Genomic DNA, 21,838 nt, shown 5'->3' on the forward strand with positions numbered 1-21,838 from the left:
TGGGATCAGCGGCCAAGCGCATATCATATACCCCATACCACATCATTCCCTTTAACAAGGGCGTGACAGTATGTTGTTATGTATGTTCTCCGCCTGCGCTGTCGGGAGTTTGCTGGGAAGGAAACTTAGGAACATTTGCCCTCACGTTTTCTCTTCCGGTATTTTTTCCTTCTCCTTCGCCCTCTTCACTCACCTGTCAGGTGAGGTGGGATGGTTGGGTGTGGTGTTGGCAATTAGGAGTCATATTCTTGGGAGTCTCCTCTCGCTTCAAAGTACAGTGCCCTTCGTTACGAGAGGAGTCTAGACTAACCCGAGATATCTTGTGATAAGTGTACTAAAAATTATGGACTTACCACGAGATATCTCGTGAAAAAGTTAAATACTAATATATTACTAATACGAGATATCTTGTGATCCACAGTGTTGTTTTAAGGCTTCTTTGAGATATCTCGTGCTATATCTTATGTTTGGCAGTGGTACTTATTCCTGGGAGTCGAAAATGACTTTTTGCCTTTTTTTTGTGCAGAATGTCATTAGTAGTACTTCAGACTGCTTGTTTTTGTTTTTTGCTTCTTTTTGGGTGGTTTAAGGTAAGTTTGGTTGTTTTCTTTCTCATCTTAGACTGTTCATATGTTAGAATATTGATTTGTAACAAAACTGTCTTCTTTTGTTAATTAATCTCTTTACTATACTATTGTGATATATACTTCAAGAAACCGGTGATCTTGAGAGTTCGTTCATTTGTTTTATATCTAATTTTCTCCTCTTTTCAGGTAATTTTAGTTATTTTATTTGACATCTTTCATTGTTTATTTTATTTGACATCTTAGATTGTTTATATGTTATATCATCGATTTATAACGTTGTTGTTGTGTCTTTTGTTAGCAAATCCCTTCACTATTTTGTATGTATACGTTGAGTAACCGGCAATCTTGCGACTCCGTTCATTTGTTTTATATATTCTTTTCTTTTTTTAGGTAAGTTTGGTTGTTTTATTTGAGATCTTACATTGTTTATATGTTATATTATTGATTTATTACGTTGAAGTTGTGTTTCTTGACCATTTAGAGATATGTCGGGTATAATTTTTTTTCATTTCACCGAGTACTTACCATTATTGGCTCTCCAGTGGTCCTGTGTTTTATTTCTTCTTTTTGACTGTTTCTACATAAGGTAGATTGTTTTATGTTATTTTAGACGGTTCATATGATATATTATTAATTTATCACATTACTGTTGTGTAATTTTTTAGTCTCATGACTTTATTTATTTATTACTTTAGCCCAGTTATGGCAAGTTACCATGACAACAGTGATACTGAAGAATCATTTACTGATCATGAAAGTTCTGGCTCTGAAAGCAGAAATTCAAGCTTGGATTGTTTCAGTGACGATGACAGTTATACAGATACGGTAATGGATGATGCGCAATGGTGTAGAATTGTTGATATCTAAATGAAGAGAAAAAATGTTCTTTATCCAAAGGAAATGAAAAAAATACTTTGTGAAAAAATAAAGTTAGCAAGTATCAATATGTTTTTCATTCCTTACCTATTTTCAAAATTACTAAAACTAAGCATACAAGATACGTATCTCGTGTTAGACAAACATTTGTACAAGATAACTCGTTAATGACCTTAAAAAGATCTCAAATTGAGTTTCTAAAAATCACTATTTTACTTAAGGACACACTGTTAAAATAGTAGACTCTTTAAGGGGTTAATCATTTTTCTTTATGCTGCTGCAGGCTAACAGTGAGCAGTTGTAGAAAACAGCATCAGATGGTTGGATATCTCATTGTGTTGGCTATCCTAACCCTCAGGATTGTACCTGTGGCACTCCAGCATGCTGTGGCACTGACCCCTGTGTGTGTGCAGTTCACCTGCTGTGCCTCATCATTGCTACTGTTCTCCTGTTGATTTATCACTGGACAGCTTCTACTCCAGCTGCCCTGTGATTCCTGACTCTACTGCTGCTTATAATTTGATCATCATCCTGTAGAAGACCTGCGAAAGAATATCATCCTCCACTGCCCTTCTCTTCATTTTCCGAGGCTCAAGTAAGTCTCGGGAAACTGGACCTGCCCCCTTCGGCCAAAAAAAGAGGAAGGGTGCTTCTCCCCCACTAAAAAGTCTGATCAGAATTGCATTCCATTGTGAAAGACATAGGTCCACATTCACCCTAATCTTCCACATAAGTAGTATTGTTTCTCCTCAGTTGAGGTTCAACTGCTGATGAGAACTTCTCTCTGTCCTGCTATTACAAGGACTTCAGGTCTCTAGACGGCATTTGACTTGCTTAGGGTGCATACGCCCTAGTGAGAATCATCAGACAGAGTTTTGTTTTTCAAGATCGTATCTCTTCTCTCCAACACTGGCAAAAAGGATGGACAATTTGCATAGACCTTCTTCAACATCACCCTTCAAAAGGCAGGTATCATGTTTCGACTCTGTCTCGATTGTTGTAATAAAATCCAAATCATTCGGCATCTGCTGACAGGTTCAAATCCTTCATGATCCCCTGCACCTTGGACTTTCTTCATGATCTCCTGCACCTTGGACTTTGTATTTGATGGTCCAGATCAATCATTACTTTGTCCAATTGACATGTTGCTGTACCTGCGGAAGACTTGACACCCTTGACTTGGATGTCGATAACCTTCTCCAGTACTAACTCATCAAGGGAGAAGTGTCTACGGGCATGTCTTTCTCCTGGTCTTGCAAAATCGGTAGGAGGTTCTCTGAAGCTGGCGACAACATCACCCGTACGCTTTCCCCAAGAGCACACAGTACCACTGGCTTAGTACTTTTCTCGTATTCCAAAGAGTATGTCGGACTAGAGGATAGATGTTGTCTCCTCAGGACCCCACATTCATGTCTTTCTTCCTTCAGGTCTTTGCCCACAAGTCCTTGGAACCTTTTTTCCTTGGACCTGTGGTGGTTGCTCAACAAGTTATGTATTCTTACCCGGCTCCTTTAAGAGGACAGGTTACATCTCACCTAGGGTGTGCAGTTTTAGAGGTTAGAAGGATTTGAGAGGGACTGGCCTCTTCTCCTCCTCCTTCCTCGTCTTTCTAATTCTCTTCCTTCAGGCTGAGAATAGGACTTGAACCTACACTTGCTGAAAGCTGGTGCCTAATGCGGTAAGTCTACACGTCGAGCTTGCTTTTTATTTTTCTTGTTAGAATCATAGAAGCAAACCATTCTCAGATCTCTGAATTAATGCCTGACTCTTAATAATCTTCCCAGCCTTTTTTGTATGAATTACAATTCCTCACTCATTTCGAAAAGGCCCAGAAGTCTGAGATCTTGCAGTTCATATATTCCAATCAACTTGTCACGAGGCAGGGGATAGCTCCATTGCATGAGAATCCATAATCAATGTAATAAAAAGTAATAAAGAAAGTCACGTATTTACAATACACTTCACTACACTGACAAACCAAGTTGAGAAACAACACACAACCAAAGCATACGACGATGAAGTGGGCAGAGCGCGATGACGAACACGTCCTCCACCAACGCGGCTGAAAGCAAAAGTGATTCTTCACCTCCCAGTCACACGGCGCGCGCACTGTTGGACAAGCAGTTAACTACCGAACTCCCTTGTTCGAAGCTTACGACCGTTCCAGCTGCCGCTAGTTACCTTCCTATTGTTAAAGGACCTCAGGTTTGTATAGTTGGGAAAAATGCAATTTTTGACAAATTGCCATTTTAGTTCCCTTTGCAGGAATAGGTTCTGCAGTCCTGACTGTCCCTGTGAAAAGTGTGCTGGGTGGTCTCCACAGTGGATAAGATATGGCAAGAAGTTACTTACCCGAGGCATTAAAGGTGACTCATCATTCACAGTGTTCATGGAGCATTATTGGGCAAAGGAGTTTTATGAAGCTTCTATTTTGTCCCTGCTATGTTCCACCAACTAACCCTCCTGTTGCCATTGTCATTCTTGTATGGGAAGCCCCTGTGGCTTTTCTTGCAGGTGAAACTCAATAACTTCATCTTTTGCCTGCCTTGACCCCATCCTTGGCCTCTACGTTCTTCCTACTTTAATCGTTTCTTGGAATGGGACGGTAGAGTTTTCTCACCTGTACATGGTACAACTTCAGTAGGTAATATTGATTCTGGGGTCCCTTGAGCAAGCTCATGACCCATCATTACATGCCTCTCAAGAGAGGACTGTTCTGGACTCTCCTGGTTGGGACGGTTACAGGCTCCCTTTCAAAAACCATCGCCCTTCCGACTCTTGCTTGCTGATACACTTTTCATCTTACCTTCCCTCTGGCTTTGTTGGCGTAGGTGAGAGTGATGCTGAAAAATGATGGGCTTGAAGTCATAGACAACCAGCCCCCTGATATTCTAGTCAAGCTATCCTGGTGAAGCCATGGGAGGTTGGAGGCTAGTTGTTAATCTTTCTCCACTGTTCATCTCTGCCATCAAGGGTTAGGCCTTGCACTCTCATGGGTATTTGAACTTTGTGGACTAGATGTGGTTTTTCTCATGGAATTGAAGAGGCTCATCCAATAGTTGAAAAATGTTATTGTTAGTATACAATAAGGTTTTGTACATACTTACCTGGCAGATATATACTTAGCTTTACGTCTCTGACGTCACGACAGAATTCAAAACTCGCGGCACACGCGACAGGTAGGTCAGGTGATCTACCTTACCCGCCGCTGGGTGGCGGCTGTAAGAACCAATCTCCCTTTCCAGCCAGAATTTTTCTCTTCCACCTGTCTCCTGAGGGGAGGCTGGGCGGGCCATCAATCGTATATATCTGCCAGGTAAGTATGTACAAAACCTTATTGTATACTAACAATAACATTTTTGTACATGAACTTTCCTGTCAGATATATACTTAGCTGATTGACACCCTTGGTGGAGGGAAAGAGACAGCAATAATAAATATGGAAAAAGGGGAAAACAACACTTGTTGTAGGATGTAAAATACAACCTTGGTTCTTACCTGTTTAGGCAGAAGACTTCGTAGTTACTGTCTATGAGTCTGCGTTGCCTGAAGAGCTTCAGCGAGGGCGTGACCTATAGCTGACAGACTCTTTGGGTCTATCAAAGGGATTTGGTATCCGCTTACTTGATAGAATCCGAGCAGGATCTTGTCAAAGGGGGTTCGCCCACTTATATGACAGAACCTAACCACTATCATTGCAAGGAGCTCAAACATAAACCGATCACCTAACCAATCTAATCATTGTTAGACATACGACATGAAAGACATGCCTACCCGCATGCTCTTTCAAACAACCAAAAACTTACAACCTAAACAAGGGGGAAAATATATACTACAAAGGATATGTCTCAGCTCCCTGCCCCAGCACCGAATCCGCCGATACATACGGGCTTAACGCGAAGCACTTTTCATACGTAATTTTGACGTCTCTCAGATAGTGGTTTGCGAAGACTGAGTTGCAACGCCAGAGTGTTGCCTTCATAATATTACTCAGGGATATGTTTTTGTTTAAAGTTAATGACGTGGCAATAGCTCTTACCTCATGAGCTTTGACCTTTAGAAGTTTGAATTGACTTTCATCACATATCGCATGTGCTTCTTTCACCAGGCTTCTGATAAAGAAAAAGCGCATTCTTCGAAAGAGTCCTCCTTGGATCTCTTACAGAGCACCAAAGGTTGACATCATTGCCCTTAAGTTTTTTCTTTCTCTGCAGATAAAACTTTAAACTTCGTACTGGGCAAAGTGACCTCTCTGCTTCCTCGCCTACTAAGGCAGACAAACCTTGGACTTCAAAACTCCTAGGCCAAGGATTTGAGGGGTTCTCGTTCTTAGCCAAGAACGAAGGTAGGAATGCACAGATAGCTGCATCTCCTCTGAATCCCACATTTCCTTCTATTGCATGGAGTTCACTAATCCTCTTTGCGGAAGCCAATGCCATGAGAAAAAGTGTCTTCCTCGTGAGGTCTCTAAAAGAGGCAGACTGAGGCGGTTCGAACTTAGGGGACCTCAGGAAACGTAGCACTACATCCAGATTCCAACTCGGAATCTCTGGCGAAACCTTTTTGGATGTTTCAAAAGATCTTATTAGATCATGAAGGTCCTTGTCTTCTGAAATGTTTAAGTTTCTGTGCCTAAACACTGCAGACAGCATGCTACGATAACCTTTAATGGTTGATACCGCCAGTCCACTTTTCTCCCTAAGGAAAAGTAAGAAGTCTGCTATTTGGGTTACAGAGGTACTGGAGGAGGAAAAGTGATGGTTCCTACACCACCGTCGAAAGACGTCCCACTTCGATTGGTAGACTCTAAGGGTAGAAGGCCTTCTTGCTGCTGCGATAGCCGTTGCAACTCTTCCAGAAAACCCTCTCGTTCTGACCAAACTTTTGACAGTCTGAAGCCAGTCAGATCTAGAGCAGGGAGGTTTTTGTGATACCTGTCGAAGTGGGGTTGTCTGAGCAGATCGATCCTCTGTGGTAATGTTCTCGGAAAATCTACTAACCATTCCAGTACCTCTGTGAACCATACTTGTGCGGGCCAGAACGGGGCTACCAGCGTCATCCTTGCTGCCTCCGATTCTGCAAATTTCTTGAGAGTTTTTCCCAGTATCTTGAAGGGAGGAAAAGCATACATGTCTAGGCCCTTTCAATCTAGGAGAAAAGCATCTATCGACACTGCCCTCGGGTCCGATATCGGAGAGCAGTAGTTGGCTATCCTCGCATTCTTGGCTGTGGCGAAGAGGTCTATATGAGGCCTGCCCCAAAGATTCCACAGGTCCTGGCAAACATCCTCGTGAAGAGTCCACTCTGCAGGCAGGACTTGATCTTTCCTGCTTAGGAGGTCTGCTTTGACGTTCTTTTCTCCCTGTACGAACCTGGTAAGGAGACAAATCTTCCTTTCCTCTGCCCACAGCAGAAGTTCTTTTGCTGTCTCGTACAGGGAGGAGTGAGTCCCCCCTTGCTTCCTGATGTATGCCAGGGCCGTGGTGTTGTCCGAGTTGATCTGTACTGCTGAAGCTAGGACGTAGGGTTCGAATGCTTTCAAAGCTAGCCAAACAGCCATCAGCTCTTTCTTGTTGATGTGCCAGGTCACCTGTTCTTTCTTCCAGGTGCCTGACACTTCTCTTGAGCCGAGCGTTGCTCCCCAACCTGTTTCCGACGCGTCGGAATACAACACTTGGTTGGGGTTCGGAATGTGAAGGGACATCCCTTCTGCAAACCTGAGAGGGTTTGCCCACCAAGAGAGGTCCTTCTTGATTTCTCTTGAAATCTCGAAGGAGAACTCTAGGTTTTGCGAACGACACCTCCAGTTTCGATGTAGAAAGAACTGGAGAGGTCTGAGGTGCAACCTTCCTAGAGAAAGGAATTGCTCCAACGAGGAGAGTGTCCCCAACAAACTCATTCCACTCCCTCGCTGTGCATACGTCTTTCTCTAGGAAGGCTTTGACTTTCTCTGACCCTCGGGCTATCCTTTCTGGAGACGGAAAAGCCCGAAAATCCAGAGAAACCATCCGAATCCCCAGATAGATACGATCTTGACTGGGGATCAACTGAGACTTTTGAAAGTTCACCAAAAGTCCCAGAGAACTCGCCATGAAAAGGGTCTTTTGTAGGTCCTCCAAACATCTTTTCTGTGACTTGGCTCTGATTAGCCAGTCGTCCAAGTAAAGGGACACCCTGACTTCCTCCAAATGTAGCCATCTTGCTACATTTTTCATTAGTCCTGTGAAGACCTGAGGGGCTGTTGAAAGGCCGAAACACAAGGCCCTGAATTGGAATATCCTTCCTCCCATCATGAACCTGAGGTATTTCCTTGAAGAAGGATGGATAGGCACATGGAAGTAAGCGTCCTGAAGATCTTGGGACACCATCCAATCCCCTGGACGAAGAGCCGCCAACACTGAGGATGTCGTTCTCCATGGCGAACTTCCTCTTTTTCTACAAAGAAATTCAGGGCACTTACATCCAGAACCGGTCTCCATCCTCCTGAGGCCTTTGGAACTAGAAATAGGTGGTTGTAAAAGCCCGCTGAGCATGGGTCGCTCACTAGCTCTATAGCCTCTTTCTCTAACATTTGTTCCACTGCCTGTGTTAGAGCGAGGCTCATGATTGGATCCCTGTACCTGGCCACCAACTCCCTCGGAGTCGTCGTCAAAGGTGGTCTTTCCGTAAAGGGAATCAGGTTTCCTTTCCGGATAATCGAGAGGGACCAGTTGTCCGCTCCTCTCTTTGCCCAGGCTTCTGAGAATCTTAGAAGCCTGGCACCTACTGATGTCTGGAGGACTACTTCCCTACTACTTAGCTCTGGAAGAGCGTGAGAAGGATCTACCTCTCTTGAAGGGTCTATTTACCATCTGAGAGGTAGAGGCTAGAAGGAGGGCCCCCTCGAAAGGGCTCCTGTCAGCTGAGTCTCCTTCTTAGTCTTCGTCTGGAAGGAGGTTCTAGGTTTCCGTGCCGACTGAGCAAGCATGTCTTGAGTCGCCTTCCCAGAGATAGATCCTGAGATGTCCTGGATTATCTTCTTCGGGAAGAGAAGAGGCGAGAGCTGCGAATATAGAAGCGAGGCTCTTTGAGCATGCGAGACGGACTTTGTAAGAAAAGAGCAGAAGACTGATCTCTTCTTAAGAACCCCTGCTCCAAACAGGGAGGCTACTTCGCTCGATCCATCTCTAACTGCCTTATCTATGCACGTCAGAACACTGTTGAGATCCTCTGGCGAAATGGAATCCGGGTTCTGAGTCTTTTTAGCCAAGACCCCCAAAGACCAGTCAAGGAAGTTGAAGACTTCCAAGACTCTGAACATTCCCTTCAACAGGTGGTCGAGCTCGTTCATAGCCCAGGTAGTCTTAGCAGACAAGAGAGCCGAGCGTCGTGCGGCATCCACCAGTGAAGAGAAGTCCGCGTCTGCAGATGACGGTAGACCCAGGCCTAGGGGTTCTCCAGACTCATACCAAAAGCCTAGTCTGCCCGTAAGCTTGGAAGGTGGGAAAGAAAACACAGTCTTCCCTTTCTCCTCCTTAGAAAGCAGCCAATCACCAAAACCTCTCAAAGCCTTTTTCATTGAGATGGTTGGCTTCATCCTCACACAAGAGGAAACCTTCGTCTTCTTAGAAGTCGAGAATAACGAGAGAGGAGACGGAGGAGCGACGGGAGTAAGGGTCTCCAAACTCTTGAAGAAGGAGGTCTGTAAGGATCTTATAGGACGATACCGAAGAATCCTTAACTAAATCCTCTTCTGAAGGTTCCACTTCATCCACCGAAGAACCCTCGGCTTCTTTACGAGAGCAGTTGGACTTCTCTAAAGAAGTGCGTCTATCTAGGGAGTGTCTGGCAGCCGTCTGGCGCCTATCAGGGGAAGCCAAAGCTTCGGGAGAGCTCCTCTCGAATGCGTCCTTCCTACTCTGATGAGTGCGTCCTCTTTGATCCTGAAGTCTACTCCTAGATTCCCGGGAGTCCAAAGGGGAGCGCCTGCTAGGAGAGGAGAGCCTACTATGCTCAAGGCGCCTAACAGAATCCATGCGCCTGTCCAAAGGAGAGCGGCTGCCTGGCGAACTGCGCCTACAATGAGGAGAACGCCTACTAGGCTCTTGGCGCCTACCTACAGGAGAGCGAATCCCTGGAGAAGATCGCCTACTCGGAGACCGGAGTCTACCATGCTCCACCAACTTAGATCGAGACGCGTGGGTCTCTGCAAAAGGTAGTCTCTCAGCCGAGACATATCTTTCAGGCTCTTTACGTCTGTCCTGAACAGAGCGGCTAATAGGAGAACCGCGCCTATCAGGAGAAAAGCGCCTATCTTCCGCACCGCGCTTGGAAGCGGGAGAGCGGCTACTTGGGGAGTAGCGCCTACCAGGCTCTAGGCGCCTAACATAAGGAGAGATCCTGTCTCTTGAAGAATCCATGAAAGAGGAGGCTCTCTTATCCGGAGATTGAAGGATCTTCGGAAAGGAGCGAGAAGACGAAGCTGTACGCTTATCTTTAGACGAGCGCCTACTAGGCGCTAGATCCCTTTCTACTGGAGAAATGAAGTCGCCAGGAGAAAGCTTCTTGGGCGATTGTCGCCTGGAAGACGACAAGCGTCTGCCGAGGGAAGAGCGCCTCCTTCCATCCGCTGTTACAGGAGAGAGAGCCGCCTCCGACTGAGAAGGTAACGCAGGCGAAGGTATCCTAGACTTCTTGACGGGGAGAGAGACGTCCTTCTTACGACGCGTACCTCCAGCCAAGGAGCCCGCCAGCGCCGAAATCTGAGCTTGCAGCCCGCCCCGCAAGAAATCCGAGCTGGAGATCTTGCAAAATCCTCCACAGGGGAAGAAGATCGAAGCCTACTCTGAGGCGAGAACTCCTGCTCCCTCCTGGGTTTCTTGATATCCACTTCTGGCTCTTCTGGAAAACATTCCGGGCTGGAAGGAAAGGCGCAAGGAGCCTTCCAGGCTCTCTTCAGCGGTCGCGATGAATCCGAGGCGCTCCATCCTCTTCTAGGCGAAGGTGAGGAAGAAGAGAAGCATTGGCGCAATACCTCCTTCTTAGCGCGAACAAGGGCAGCCTGGGTACGAACATCAGGATCTACCGAGGGGACGCCTGATCGGTGGAGTTCTTCCCTAACCTTCCTGCGGCTGTTGACTTTCCTCCTCCACTGGGACTGGGAGTCTGGAAGAGGTCTAGGCCTGGAAGCATTAAGGAGCCGATCAGACGCACCCTCCACTGCACTGGGGTCACTGCACAATTCACCTTCACTATTACTCTTACCTTGCAACGAACGAATCTTCTTCTCCATGCTAAGGATCGTGGCTCTCATGGTTGCCACTTCCGAAGTCGTATCTTTAGGTTCGATGCAGGGCGCAGGAGCTGAAACTGGAGAAGGATCTAATGCTACAACAGGATTGTCTACTTCTACCTCGCTAATACGAGACTTACTAGAACTTCTAGACGAAGCTTTTCTCACCCTGTCTTTCTCCAACTTCCTCAAGTAGGAAGAAAGAGCCTTCCATTCACCCTCATCCAACTTCTCACACTCATTACAAGGGTTAACAAAAGAACATTCTTTTCCCCTACATTTCAAGCATACTGTGTGAGGATCTACCGTAGCTTTCGGTAGCCTCACCTTGCATTCATCCATAGAGCACACTCTAAACATAGAAGATTTCTTAACCTCTACATCAGACATCTTGAAATCAAAGAAAAATCCAAACCAATATCAAAAAACAATCCACAAGCGCGTATGCCAAGCCAACAAGATCAGGTACTTCACCGAAAGTCAGTCCAAATAAATCCAAGGCAACGAGAATCTAATAAAGCTGTCAGGAGGTAACAACCACAGGTGTAGTCGTCACCGGCGACAGAAAAATTCTGTCTGGAAAGGGAGATTGGTTCTTACAGCCGCCACCCAGCGGCGGGTAAGGTAGATCACCTGACCTACCTGTCGCGTGTGCCGCGAGTTTTGAATTCTGTCGTGACGTCAGAGACGTAAAGCTAAGTATATATCTGACAGGAAAGTTCATGTACAAAAAGGATTGTTTTCAAGGTTGAGGAAACCTAACTGTGACTTCTCCCTGGTTTTCAAGTTTTACTGTGACACCTTTGTTGAATTTCACACTGAAGATGATCTTCCTACTTCCATTTTCAAGACAAGTCAACAAGATTCATGTACTGCCTGTGGGTCATGCATGCTAGAGTTGAACAGTGGTGGGGCCTTTTTTTTTTTTTTTTTTTTTTTTTTTTTTTTTTTTTTTGACTGTGTGCAGAAATCCAGATGAATAGCCATGGCCATACCTTGGCAATATTTGCTACTCCTTCCCTGTCCTTTGTTTGAGAAATGACAATTTGGACAGTTTCTCAGCCAACTCGAAACTAATGAACGAGTCTTTGCCATTTGGCTGAAGGTTTAATCTTTAAGGAGACAACATAGACGTCATACTGTCATTGGAATCACAGGACCATGGAAGAGGAACGATCGGTCTCACTGATCACCTTTGAAACATGTAGAATGGCAAAAGGCATAAGCCTCAACATGTAAACGGATACAAAGATGTCAAGGGTGCGAGAAGAGCAGAACAGCGCCAACTTCAGTAAGTCAAGAAAAGGACTGTATGATCAAGCTTCTTCAGAGGTTGGAACAAATTTCCAGAAATCAAGGTGCCAAGATTAACTGTCCTTATCTCCCGACTTCAGTGAAGTAATTGTTTGTAATTATATCCATATTTCTTAGGATGAGTCTGGTTGGCCACTGTACTGAATGTTCTACTGTCTACTCATGTACCTGCACTGCAATAGAGTAAAAAAGGACGCTAGGACCTTGTGTTGATCATGGCACTACTGTGTTGTTGTTGCTATCACACTAAGGAGTGTTTATCTTTGGATGTTGAGTATCATGAGTCTAAAATGAACTGTGCTTAAGTTCAAAGAAAAGAAACGTAGGAGCCTGCTGCCTTGGTCAGCGTTTTAAAGAATAGAAAATCTCTTGAGGAGGAAAGTGTAACCATGGCACTTCCTTGCCGTTGCTATCAAAAGAGTGCCTACTCGGATCCTGAAACTCCTGAAATGTCTTAAGATCCATATAATATTCTCTCTCTCTAGGGTTATGGATCAACTGGTAATTGCAGCAGCAGCAGCAGCTACTGCTTACATCTCCCACTCCTCACTGGGGAAGTGCAACTACATAAAAGTCAAAAGAGATGGAGCTCCTAAACACAACTTCTTGAGTGAATAGGAACCAAAAAACATGTTTTCTGAACTTTGCCTGGAGGTGCTGTTGATCTCCCAATGAATCAGGCAGAACGACAGGAAGTTGTAAGCTCAAGACTTGAATCATGGATGCAAAATATGCCTCTTAGATGCTAACAGCATTAAAAGTTTCTAGGAGGTCACTTATCAAAGTACTGACTAGCCCCAATGGTTCTAACCATGGATGTGGAACATCAACAGAATCCAGTGCTCTGAGGAGGTCATTTATCCAAGTACTGACCATACCCAATCATTGCGAACTTCACCGATTAGACAAGAAGCGATCTTTTCAATGTGACATGGTCAATGATTGTTATGCCCACGGTCTGTACAGACAGTTAGATAGTAACAGCTTTGGAGAGTCAAGATTGAAGGACTAATTAACTGTCTTCCTAGATCAAACATTTCTTCAAAACGCTGTGGTGTCAAGACCAATTGTCGCTAACACTGACCCTAGTGACCGAACTTGTCTGTCATACATCCATCATCCTGGAATGCACCTGGTTGACTGCTGAGCTGAATGTGCTACTGTAAACTTGTGCATCCACATCATCAATTTAGATGATAGGACACCAGCCCCCCATCTTGTTGACTAAAGAACCTCCCATGGTACCATTCCTTAACAACACTACTGAATGCCTATCCTCAGATCCTGAGGGTTGGAGAGCGAGAAGATCCAGGTTATTGAGATGCTGGTCTGGTTGATGTCATGAGACAAGAAGTTCCAGGGTATTGAGATGAAGGTCTGGTAAGGGTAGGTTAGAACTAGTTAAACTAGGCTAAGTTAGATTAAGTACCCAACCAAACCTCTAGAAGTGTAGGTGAATGCCCTTTGGTTGATGCTTTGAGGCACAAAGTATTTCTGGAAGGAAAGTGTGTAAAACACTCAAAGGAGAGAGTTGTCGTCTAACCATTATACTAAGTCTGTCTCACCTCTCTGTGAGAGGATGGGAAGGAATGGGGAGACCTTGTCGATGACCAGAACCCGTTTCCATCTTCGAGAATTATGCTTCCTCCTTTGTGCTAAGAGTATTGCAGAAGAGGACACTGAGGCTGATGTACCAAGGAGTAGGCCTTATCCATAGATCTACGGAGCTAGAAAATAATTCAAATCGCACAGGGAAAAAACCTTGCACAATCAGTATTAATTGCCTCCTCTTTCAGAAGTGTAGGACAGTATGGTTCTACAGAACTTCACTGTAAACAAAACTACCCTATAGTTGAAAAGGAACAGGAATCCAAAGAAACCCATGCTGACAAACTGTAACAACCTAGGATCAGTAAAATGTCAGTCTCTAGCTGAACACAAGTCAAAGACTGTTCAATGCATGTAATGACGGCCGTAGGAGTCTGATAGAATGAACTCATTCATTCGGTTGTAGGTGTCATGGAAATAGACATCAGATACTATGATGAAAATGACAATGAAGGTCATAACATCTGTCGGAAACGTCTGGAAAAATGACCTACTCATTCGAATACGGTGGCTGTTCGGTCAGTGATATATGTAGTTTACTGAAAACGGAGGCTGACAGCTACTGATGAATATGACCCCATCAACTTTTATTATGAAGGATGTGAAAGTTGGTAGAATGATCCCATTCGCTCGTATGTAGATGGTATGGTAACATCCATTGGCCATTACCAGATGACCAAGCTAAAACAAGTATGTGAGCGAAAGGCATTGCACAGATGTGCTATTGATGCACTTGAACGTGGGTTGTCGCCTTTCTAAATTCCACAGACGTGCTATCAAAGCTCTTCACTCAACAGGAATTGGTGTTTCAAGGCAGGGACTGTACAGGCACTCTCACAGGTCCTGGAGAGCAAGTCAGCACCAAACACACTGTCAAAGATCTTGCAACATCAACCTCTGTGTTGAGGGAGAGGGGGGAAAATTACTAAGTTTAGGCAAGAAGTATCCTTGTACGACTGAATATGAAACTATACATCCAAAATTCTAATAAATTACATTCCAAGAAATTGTGTAGTTAAAAATAAAAAACATTGTTCATGAAAAAGCATTTCAGGACAAGGAGGAAAAGAATGTTAAAGAGGAAAGTTCTTAAAAATGAGGTTGAGAGATATCTAAAAATAGAACATTGGTAGTCGAGAGTAGGATACTGTCCATCCATCCAAATCTCCAGTTATGTAATAGTAAAAGAAAACAGAATAAACAAAACAAACACCAAGAAAATAGGCGTTGGGTTTGCGAACATACGAAAAGCAACAAAAAAGTAAGTAAAATTATATATAAGGAGATTAGGCTCCAAAACTTATACACAGGCTAAAATGAGTTAATATGGCTATGCAGCAAGAATAAGTGAATATATCATTATGGAAACATAGAAAAACATGTAATGTTTCAATATATCAACTACAAAGTACTATATAAAAAATAAAACAATATATTATAAAAACAATTATATTCAAACACAAAAATCAAATAGTGGGTCAGAGAAAAGGAACACAGGTCTGAATGAGACAGTGGCCAAAAGTAAACTGCATAGAATTGAATGCACACCAACTTGTTGGGCAGTGCTTCCACCTCTACCATTGATAGCTATTACCATAACCACCTTGCAAAAGTTTAATGGCCAGATTTCCAGTTCTCTGAAAGTTAATCCCATGTGTAAAGACTGAGGCTTTGTATTTATGTTAGCAAAAAAAATAATTTGAGATGTAATTTTGAGTAGTCTAGCTTGGGTACCACAAATGTTTTGGAAAATGTTCCTCTTTTAACACTAATTTTCAACCAAGTTATACCTGAAGATTGCAGATGTCATCTTAAACACCAAAAATGTGTACTTACTTCAGTGCTCATCTGTTCTTTGAGCTCCTTTTCTCTGTTAAATCCATTCATACATTCCTCCTCAAAGTCATGGACCCGCTCTAGACTTTCAACATCCAAGAATAGTTTCAAGCCATTATCATAAAAGAAAGGTTTTCCTTTCCACCTCCTACATCCATATTTAATTATACGATGTATGTGAGAAAAGATGATGAGAGGAGGTGGGAACACGGGTTTACTTTCAAATTCCATCACAACCTGAAAAAAATAATTTTCATATCTTCATTTAAAAAATAAAACCTAAAAATGTACAACTATATACATCTAGTATGTCAACATTGCTTTTTTAATTACTCGAGGATAATCTGAAATTCTACTAAACTAAACCTATGCAAAGATCCCTTTTGGCTGATATGAATGGTGTCCGGTAATTTCATTGCAGTAATTTCATTGTGGTAATTTCGTTACAGCAATTTCATCGCATAGCAAATACATATTAGAGAATATCAGTGCAAAGTAATTACATTACAATGCATTACATTTCACGGTAATTTCAGAGCAGTAGTTCAATAGTTCTAAACAACCTGCTTTTTGCCCATTGCAAGGTAACTTCAGAGCAATAGCTCAATAGGCCGATAGTTTATTATTTCTAAACAACCTGCCTTTATGCTCAAGCCACGTTTTAATTTTAGCCCTCAAAATGGCTCTTCAATACATCTTAAGCTCAAGAAATAAGAAAAAGCTCATCGATAATGGTAGTCTATTTGTGAGAGAGAGAACAACTGGTGAAAATACCATTTGGAAATGTGATCAGGTTTATACAACTAAGTGCCGGGCTAGGGTTCATACAAATCAAGAATCTATTACAAAACGAGTTGGAGAACACAATCATGCAGGCAATGACGCTCGTGTTAAAGCCACTAAAGTTATAAATGCCGCAAAAGAAAAAGCCATTTCGATGCAGGAAACTACTCATTGCATCGCAACCCAGGCATACATTGGAGTATCACAAGCTGTTGTTGCTGGTCAGCTACCAACCCTCAGCATTTAAAAAGGAATATTCGAAATGCTAGAAGTGTAGCAGCACAAGTCCCTGCGAAACCTGCATCTTTATTCCAGTTAAATATACCTCCAGACTACACGGTAACACACGCAAATCAACCCTTTCTTCATTTTGACAGCAATGATGGACTAGACCGAATTATTATTTTTGTACATTCAACTTCCCTGTCAGATATATACTTAGCTATAGACTCCGTCGTCCCCGACAGAAATTCGAATTTCGCGGCACGCTACGGGTAGGTCAGGTGATCTACCGCCCTGCCGCTGGGTGGCAGGAATAGGAACCATTCCCATTTTCTAATCAGATTTTCTCTGTTGCCGGTTCCGGTAACATCGTTGCTGGTTCCTCCTGACTTGACTTTTATTTTTTCAACGCCGTTGATCTTCTGGACTGATTATTTGGTGACGTATTGGATCTCTGGCTTGGCATACACTTTTGTGGACAGTTTTTTGAATTTGGTTTTGGATTTTCTTGAAATGTCGGACTTTAGTTATACAGTTAGAAGATGTGTGAATGAGGGTTGTAGTGTGAGACTACCGAAAGCTTCGGTAGATCCTCACACTGTGCAAGCAGTGTAGGGGGAATAAATGTTCTGTCTCTAACACTTGTAATGAATGCGTAAATTTGAATGAGGAAGAATGGAAGACTCTGAATTCCTACTTAAGGAAATTGGAGAGGGATAAGGCTAGAAAAGCTTCTTCCAGAAGTTTGAGTAGGTCTTGCTCTAACGAGCCAGTTAGTAGTTTAGCACCTAATTCTCAAGTAATTGTTGCTTCCTCCCATACAGCATTAGCACCTTCTCCCTTCTCAGATACTGCAAATTCAGTATCGGAAATTGCAGATTTGAAGGCTGCCCTCATGAGGATGGAGCGTAAAATGAAAGCTCTAGAAGATAAGCAAAGTGCAGTGGAAAGTGATGTTAGTGTCCCCAGTGCAGTGGAGGGTGCGTCTGATCGGCTCTGTCTCGCTCCCAGGCCTAGACCTCTTCCAAGCTCCCAGGCCCAGAGGAGAAGGAAAGTCGAAAGCCTTACGGAGGTTACGGAGAATCCCCACCGATCAGGCGTCCCCTCGGCAGGATCTGTGGCGTCCCAGACTGCCAAGGACCGCCATTGGAAAGGCATCCTAAAAGAGTGCTTCTCCTCTTCCGATTCGTCTTCGCACAAACGTGGATGGAGTTCGGACGATCTATCGCGCCCTACCAAAAGGAGTTGGAAGGCGCCTACTTTGGACTCGAGCCCGGAATGTTTTCCAGAAGACTCGCCATCTGAGAGGAAGAGAGCCAAGAAAGCCTATATTGCGCCTTCTCTCGGCTCTGAGTCTCCTTCATCATCCAGACCTCCTTCCCCTCGTTCTGATAAGGAGGAAGAAGATACAGCGACGAAGATTCTCCTTAAAATGCAGGAGCAAATCTCGTCTTTAGTAGGAGTCCTAAAGAAGGACCCTCCTCGGAGAAAAGGCTCTTTCCTTCTGATCAAGAGATCTCGTCTGGCGGACGTTCATGGCTCAAGTAAAGGATCTTTGGACAAATTCAGGCGCCAGGCGCCATTTGAGCGAAAAGCGCCAGATTTGGACAGCCCGGACAGGAGCGAGTATTGCCCGATACGGACAGCGCCAGCCAGGGGCGAGGCGCCAGCCAGGCGCGAGGCTCCAGCCAGGCGCGAGGCTCCAGCCAGGCGCCAGGATCTCCAGCTTCATCTGATATCAAGAGAGAAGTTAACCGGGAGTCTCCTCTTTGTAACTTTTCACACGATCAGCTTTCTCCTGACAGGGACGCAAGATGTCGCTCAGGCGGCCGTCGCCCTTGTCAGGATGGCTCTGGGACTGCTGGAAGTTTTTTGCAAGGACAGCCTTCTCCTGACAGGGATGCTAGATGTCGCACAAGCGGCCGTCGTCCTTGTCAGGATGGCTCTGAGATTGATAAGAGCGTTGTGCAGGATCAGCCTTCTCCTGACAGGGACGCAAGAAGTCGCACAGGCGGCTGTCGCCCTTGTCAGGATAGCGCTGGTACTGCTAAAAGCCCTACACCTTGCGAAAGGAGGCGCTCTCCCTCGGTTGCTCACTCTTCTCCAACCAGAACTGGACAAGAGCTGGAAGATATTTCTGACTCGGAAGCTAATAAGGGTGCGGGTCTCTCGGATTACAAGACCTTAGCAGCCCTTTTACTGCAAGAATTCGGCGATTCTCTGAGTCCTGCCGCCCCTCCTTCTCCTCGTTCGTTGTTCACGAGCACGAAGACGTCAAAATCATCCTCCTTCTTGAAGATGCGGCCAACCATTTCCATGAAGAAAGTGTTACAGTCTTTTGGAAATTGGCTCAGCTCCAAGGAGGAAGCGGGGAAAACTGTCTTTACCTGCCCCCCCTCCAGGCTTTCTGGGAGGAGATGCATTTGGTATGAGACAGGGGAAGCAATGGGACTCAATCTCCCTGCTTCAGCTGAGGCAGACTTCTCCACACTCGTAGACTCATCGAGAAGACATTCGCTTTCATCTGCTAGGACCACTTGGGGAATGTCGGAAATGGACCATCTCCTCAAGGGATTATTCCATGTCTTGGAAGTTTTTAACTTTCTAGACTGGTCCCTTGGGGCTTTGGCCAAGAAGACACAGGACCCTGACTTCCTAAGCCCCAAGGTCCTACATAGTGTATTGGCTTGCATGGACAAGGCGGTCCAAGACGGATGGGGGAAGTGGCCTCCCTTTTCGGAGCAGGAATCCTTAAGAAGAGGGCTGTATTCAGCTCCTTCCTTATGAAAGCTGTCTCGCCCGTTCAGAGGTCGTCTCTTCTGTACGCACCTCTTTCAAAACAGCTTTTCCCTTCTTAGTTAGTGAGAGATATTTCTCACTCACTCACTGAGAAGGCGACTCAACTGCTGGTGCAATCAACAAAGAAGACGAGGCCAGCCGTTCCTGCTGTGAAGAAGGAGTCACGGAACCCTCAGCCACCCTTTCGAGGGAGTTCATCTGTTCGATCCTCCTCTAGAAAGAGAGGAACGGAAAAAAAGAGGAAGGTCTTCTTTCAGACCAGTTAAGAAGACAAAATGATGTACCAGTCCTCCAAACACCAATAGGGGCCAGGCTTCTGAAGTTTTCAGAAGCATGGACTGTGAGAGAAGCAGACTCTTGGTCCCTCTCGATCGTGAGGAAGGGATATCTCATCCCCTTCAGAGACAGACCTCCCTTGACGTCGATCCCAAGGGAACTGCCTGCGAAGTACAAAGACCCTGCCAAGAGGGAATCTCTGTTACATCTTGTAGATCAGATGTTAGAGAAGGAGGCCATCGAACTGGTGCAGGTTCCGCACTCCCAAGGTTTTTACAATCGACTGTTTCTCGTCCCGAAAGCCTCGGGGGGGGTGTAGGCCTGTGCTGGATGTGAGCGCATTGAACCGTTTCGTAGAGAAGAAAAAGTTCTCTATGGAAACTCCCAACTCGGTTCTTGCGGCTCTACGTCCGGGAGATTGGATGGTCTCCCTCGACCTGCAGGACGCATATTTTCACGTCCCCCTGCATCCTGCATCGAGGAAATACTTTCGATTCATGGTACAGGGCAGGATCTTTCAGTTCAGGGCTTTGTGCTTCGGCCTTCCTACGGCCCCTCAAGTGTTTACGGGCCTGATGAGGAACGTGAGGAACGTAGCATGATGGTTACATCTGAAGGGGGTGAACATATCACTTTACTTGGACAATTGGCTCATAAGGGCGAAATCGAAACAGAAGTGTTTGGAGGACCTGGAAACGACTCTGGATCTTGTAAGATCTCTCGGACTGCTTGTGAACCTCGAGAAGTCCCAGATGATCCCCAGCCAGAACATTGTTTATCTGGGGATTCAGATGGATTCTCGGGGTTTTCGAGCGTTTCCATCGCTAGAAAGAATTGCTCGAGGCTTGGAAAAAGTCTCAGCCTTCTTAGAGAAAGAACAAAGCTCAGCGAAGGAATGGCTCAGTCTCCTGGGTACCCTTTCGTCGCTGGAGCAGTTCGTTTCTCTGGGGAGGCTTCACATGAGACCGCTGCAGTTCTACCTACAAAGAATGTGGAACCGGAAGACAGGGGAACTTTCGGACTCTTTTCCCCTGCAACCGGAGATCAAGTCCCACTTGAAGTGGTGGTTAAACCCTCTAGAGAGGAGCGAAGAAGTGTCCCTGTCTCTTCGGAACCCGCTCCTAGTGTTGTTTTCCGACGCCTCAGAGACAGGTTGGGGAGCAACACTAGGAACGAAAGAAGTGTCAGGCACCTGGACAAGAGAACAGGTGTCCTGGCACATCAACGCGAAGGAACTTCTAGCTATCCATTTAGCCCTGAAGCACTTCGAATCAGACGTCAGAGGCGTGGTAGTCCAGGTCAACTCGGACAATACCACGGCTCTGGCTTACATCCGGAAGCAGGGAGGGACTCACTCTTTCTCCCTTAACGAGATAGCAAGAGCTCTGTTGATCTGGGCAGAGGAACGAGGCATCATACTCCTAACATGATTTGTGTAAGGAGAAAAGAATATAAGAGCAGACCGACTGAGCAGGAAGAACCAGGTCCTTCCTACAGAGTGGACTCTCCACTCCGAAGTCTGCCAGAAACTCTGGTCCCTTTGGGGGAAACCTCAGATAGACCTGTTCGCCACGTTCCTCTCCAGAAGAATGGACAACTTCTGCTCGTCAGTGGAGGATCCCAGAGCCATAGCGATCGATGCCCTCCTCATGGATTGGTCGGGCATAGACGCTTACGCCTTCCCCCCATTCAAGCTGCTGGGAGAAGTGCTAAGGAAGTTTGTGTCCTCAGAAGGGATGAGAATGACACTCATCGCTCCCTTTTGGCCCGCTTGAGATTGGTTCACAGAGGTACTGGAATGGACGGTGGACTTCCCCAGATCTCTTCCAGAAAGGACAGATCTGCTCAAACAACCCCACTTCGAGAGGTTCCACAAAAACCTCCCCGCTCTCTCCCTGACTGCCTTTCGACTATCGAAAGACTCGTCAGAGCGAGAGGCTTTTCTCGAAAAGCTGCGAGAGCGATTGCCAGAGCCCGCAGGTCTTCTACCCTGCGGGTCTACCAATCGAAGTGGGAAGTTTTCCGTAGATGGTGTAGGTCGAAGAAGCTGTCCTCCTCCAATACCTCTGTGACCGACATTGCCGATTTTCTTCTCTACCTAAGAGAAGAATCACACTTGGCAGTTTCCACCATTAAAGGATACAGGAGCATGCTCTCTGCTGTATTCAGGAATAGGGGCCTGAACATAGAGGAAAACAAAGATCTTCATGACCTTATACGGTCCTTTGAGACCTCCAAGACCAGATCTTCTCTTCCTCCTAGCTGG

At 45.2% G+C, this 21,838-nt stretch overlaps 1 protein-coding gene across 1 annotated transcript in view; it reads right to left on the minus strand.

Annotated features, from left to right (window-relative positions):
- The window catches only part of LOC135215596 (transient receptor potential cation channel trpm-like), a 41,542-nt gene that overhangs the window by 2,586 nt on the left and 17,118 nt on the right, over window positions 1-21,838 (minus strand). Inside the window, exon 3 of the mRNA XM_064250486.1 lies at window positions 15,493-15,729. Coding sequence (XP_064106556.1) covers window positions 15,493-15,729 — 237 coding nt within the window. The remainder of the gene's footprint in view (window positions 1-15,492; window positions 15,730-21,838) is intronic.

This window comes from Macrobrachium nipponense, chromosome 5, assembly GCF_015104395.2.
Source record: "Macrobrachium nipponense isolate FS-2020 chromosome 5, ASM1510439v2, whole genome shotgun sequence".
Taxonomy (NCBI): domain Eukaryota; kingdom Metazoa; phylum Arthropoda; class Malacostraca; order Decapoda; family Palaemonidae; genus Macrobrachium; species Macrobrachium nipponense.